At 44.5% G+C, this 4,049-nt stretch overlaps 2 protein-coding genes across 3 annotated transcripts in view; one reads left to right on the top strand and one right to left on the bottom strand.

The window, feature by feature from the left end:
• Nucleotides 1-6: 6 nt before the first annotated feature.
• On the bottom strand, nt 7-1,617 carry zw10 (zw10 kinetochore protein; the record flags this gene model as incomplete). Its single annotated transcript, XM_056411263.1, has 4 exons — nt 1,419-1,617; nt 585-719; nt 349-450; nt 7-148 (listed from the first exon to the last, which is right to left on the bottom strand). Coding segments are annotated over exons 1-4 (484 nt in total), but the record flags the coding sequence as incomplete, so codon positions are not given.
• Nucleotides 1,618-2,791: 1,174 nt separating this feature from the next.
• mks1 (MKS transition zone complex subunit 1) overlaps nt 2,792-4,049 on the top strand; it is a 7,604-nt gene continuing 6,346 nt past the window's right edge. Inside the window, exons 1-2 of one of the 2 annotated variants that reach the window (XM_056411264.1) lie at nt 2,792-3,078; nt 3,704-3,913. In XM_056411264.1, coding sequence (XP_056267239.1) covers nt 3,054-3,078; nt 3,704-3,913 — 235 coding nt within the window. In that variant the 5' untranslated portion in view covers nt 2,792-3,053. The remainder of the gene's footprint in view (nt 3,079-3,703; nt 3,914-4,049) is intronic. The other variant, XM_056411265.1, reaches the window with a different exon arrangement.

The raw sequence follows: 4,049 nt of genomic DNA on the forward strand, positions 1-4,049 counted from the left end.
CGTGGCAGCTGACCAGACACACCGAAGGATGAGTCAGAGGGGAGCGCCGAGTCGACGCGAGGTCTCTTACCCGTTCCAACTGGTTGGCCGCATCAACGTACTTCTTTTCTGTCAGCGCCTTGTTGAACTCCTCCATCGCGCTGTGGAACTGGACCACAGAAACACCAGGTCAACGGAGGCTCGGGCGCCACCGCGTCTCCGCTCGTGTAAAAGCTCGGCGTGTAATGATTGGCTCACACAAAGCCGGGAAATAAATCAATAGAAAACAACATAAACAGCCACAAGCGAGAGAAATAAATCTCTAGATCAAACTCACATTAAATCTTACTTCACTGAACAGTGTTTTACCTCTTTGAGATGTCCAAGCATTGCTATGACGATCGTGTTTTTCTCCAGCTGCTGCTTCAGCTTTGCATACTCGGCCACAGCCACGTGCACGTTCTGCTGCACCTGTATGTATGTATGTATGCGCACACACACACGCGCACACGCACACGCACACGCACACGCACACGTTGAAGGCCACCTCGAGTAGCTCTGGGCTCGGCTCATTCGGTCTGACTTGGGAGCAGTGTCCGGCGTACCTCGGTCTCGATGCAGCTCTTCAGGCCGTCCATCTCTCTGGAGACCTCCTCCACCTGAACCATCAGCTCCTCGGACCCCTGGAGGCTCGGGAGGAACTCACTGTACCGCTTGTTCATCATGTCACAGACTTCTTCCTGTAAAGAAACATGAAGCAACGAGGTAACGGATGGTGGTGCGAGGCCTTTTCCTGAGTGTCTCAGGACTCACCTGCTGTACGACATGTGATGTCAACATAAGTGTGAGAACTGACGTCTGAACACACAGAAGCCTGAAGAGTAACAAGAGAACTCACAGCGTCTTTATTATGAATGAATGCTTTCATGCTCAATACTATGACTCAGGTTATTAAACAGTGTCACTACAACACATCATTATAAGAAAATGTATAAAGACCCTAAAAAAAGTCATGTTGACAAAACACTGGAGGGAGAACTCCTAAAGTATGAGTTATGCAAAAGTATTGATACCACACTGTAGGTATAGGTAAACTAACTAATGAACTAAGGTTACAAGTTAACTAACTTAAATTAAATCATTACAAGTAGGTAAGCTAACTTAAATGAACTAAGGTTAGTTAACTTACTTAAATTAACTAAGGTCACAAGAAGGTTAACTAACTTAAATTAAATAATTACAAGTAGGTAAGCTAACTTAATGAACTAAGGTCACAAGTAGGTTAACTGTTTATATTAACTCAGGTTACAAGTAGGTAAACTAAATATCGTGACACGATAAAGGCGGCAGCGGCGACGCGGAGAAGTTCAACTGATGACGCGGGTTCAAAACTTTCCGTTAGCTCGACGCAGCTAACGCTATGCTAGCCGCTAGATTACCTTCGTATCTTCCACCTTGCGCGACATTTTGCTAATTTTACTGGACAAGTCCTCCTTGTCCAGTTTGCCGGAGCTGGCGAGCACCTCGGTGACAAACGACGACATCCCGCGTCCCGTAGTGACGGCGTAGCGCCGCGGAAAGAGACGCGGACCCGCACGACAACAAGCCGGAACCCGCCAGGCGGCCTGATTGGTTCCGAGGGGCCGACCGGAGACCGGATGTTCCTCCGCTCGGAGGCGAGTCACCGGAAGTTGGTGGTCACGTGATTCACGTGGGACCAATCACAGGTTGAAGATACAAACCTTACTAGTCACCTGTAAATGGTTGAGTGTGTGAGATAAATGGTGTAAATACGAATGGCATGCATTGTCGATGATATATGTTTGTAATTATTCAATAATAGTTTGTGCTTTAATGTCCCTTTTTTATTTGATTTGATGCTCTTTTTCTGTCCTTTTTTATTCCCTGCAGTGGCCCTGCTGGCATGTTAGTTTACATGTATTTAAATGTACATTGGCTTTTCACATTGACAATTTGTGAAGTTATACATATCCAATTCTAATAAAGAATTATTTTTAAAAAACGATTGGGACAGTGCTTTGTTGCAATCTATCACTTCAAATATGTATTATGTACAATTGTGTGTATTTATTTTGACTCCCTTATGTATACCTCTCACAAAATGAGAGGTAATTTTGAATAAGCCATTTACTCGATTTTGTCAAAACCAGCTTTATTATAACACTTACATGTTTGTTGAATACATCTGTGTAATATAGTTTCTCCGGCTTTAATTCCTCTGATTCCATGTGTTTTTATAATCCATATTTAATCCTTACTTTTTTTTCAGTCAATTAAGCAATTTTATGTGACTTAGAATATATTAATATGTACCCTATGACTCAAAATGTACAGGCCAAAAGTTAAATACACAAGACAACACCATTATGGTGGTAATTATTGTGTTTATTTCTTTAGATACTGGGAAAGGTGTGCACGACCCAGGGAGTTGAGACTCAGGGTGAGAGTTGTGTTCTTTGAATTGCCTTTTGAAATTAGCATGTTCTTTGTTCCCTCAACTTAAGTTATGGAACATCATTAATCACGAGTGTTTTAAGTATGCTTTATATTATTAGTCATTTAAATGAAATAAAACATGTTACGAAGCCATTTTGATAAAGGTGCAGTACCGGCAGCATGCAGTAGGTGGCGGCATGAACCGTAAATGTTTCATCTAGGNTTAAATGAATTACGAAGCCATTTTGATAAAGGTGCAGTACCGGCAGCATGCAGTAGGTGGCGGCATGAACCGTAAATGTTTCATCTAGGCCCGCCATTAAGTTAAAGAAGAAGAAGAAGACGACGAAAACAACGAAGAAGAAGAAGAAGAATATTTCTTAACCGTTGTTCTTGTCGTTTAAATGTACAAACTCTCCAAGCAGTGAGCTAATAATAGCACGAACAGTACACATCCAAGACAAGAAGAAACGTATTTGCGTGCTTAGAGAAACATTCTCTCTGAGCGACCCGCTCCGCTCGAACCCGTCGCGTGTCTCGTGTTTACGGGCTGGACGTCAGCTTCATGGCGGACGGCTGGAACACGGACACCGGGGAGGCCGTGTACCGGTCCCGGGATGCCGTCAAGAACCTGCGGATCCGGTAAGAACCCTCCGGTGCGTCGCTCTTCATGCTGATGCTCGCTGCTGTCGAGCGACCGTGTTACCTGGAGCGCGTCTCGGGTTGTCATAGTTACGACAACCGGAGGACAGCCGCGTTCTTCCTTTGAAGGTCTGGAGGAGCTGGAAGGCTGAAAGTCTCCAGGTAACGGGGTCACGTGATGAACTGAACCACCTGTAATCCTGTGCGCGAGGCGTGTCACCTTGTCCGTGGTCCGTGGAGCAAACTCCTTACTACATGTGGAAATAAATAATATATATATATTTAAAAAATAGAAAATAAAAATAATGTATTATTCTAAATAAACCATGTATTTGTTTGTGAGGTCATGTAAAACGCGTGATCCTAGAGGAGATGATGCCTGGCTGTGAATCTCCCAACAGGATCGACAGTAGTTCAGATTTAGGACGATTGAAACTGAGTTTTAAGCCCTTGATGCCTGTTTTAAGTGTTAGTTATTCTTATTTAATTTCAAATGTCTTGTTTTAAATTAGAAATGTCCTGTCTTGATGTGTATCTGTTGCTGCTGTACTGACTGATGAGTCGCCGACTTCATTTCTTTGTATGTTTTTCCAATGACGATAAACATCCTTATCCTTATTCTTAGCTGCATCGCCCACATTAACGCAGCATAACCCCCACACATCACGTAGCCTGGCGGTGCACCCTGCCCCTCACCCCGGTGTCTGTGTCCCCAGGGTGCGTCTAGAGAGGGTGACCTCCACATCCGCCCTCTCTAAGCACCTGCAGCAGCAGGTCCTGAGCCAGCAGGGAGGAGCCATTGAGCTGGAGACCCTCACCTCTCAAGGCCAGACGGGTACTTGTGTTTATTCTCGCCCTCTGTCTTGACTTTAATGTCACATTTATTGTGTATAACTTGTATGAAACCATTACACATACCTGCAAACTCATGAGGGGTGAAAAAGGTGACAACGGGGGGGGGGGGGGGGGGG

This window comes from Pseudoliparis swirei, unplaced genomic scaffold, assembly GCF_029220125.1.
Source record: "Pseudoliparis swirei isolate HS2019 ecotype Mariana Trench unplaced genomic scaffold, NWPU_hadal_v1 hadal_186, whole genome shotgun sequence".
In the NCBI taxonomy this organism is placed as follows: domain Eukaryota; kingdom Metazoa; phylum Chordata; class Actinopteri; order Perciformes; family Liparidae; genus Pseudoliparis; species Pseudoliparis swirei.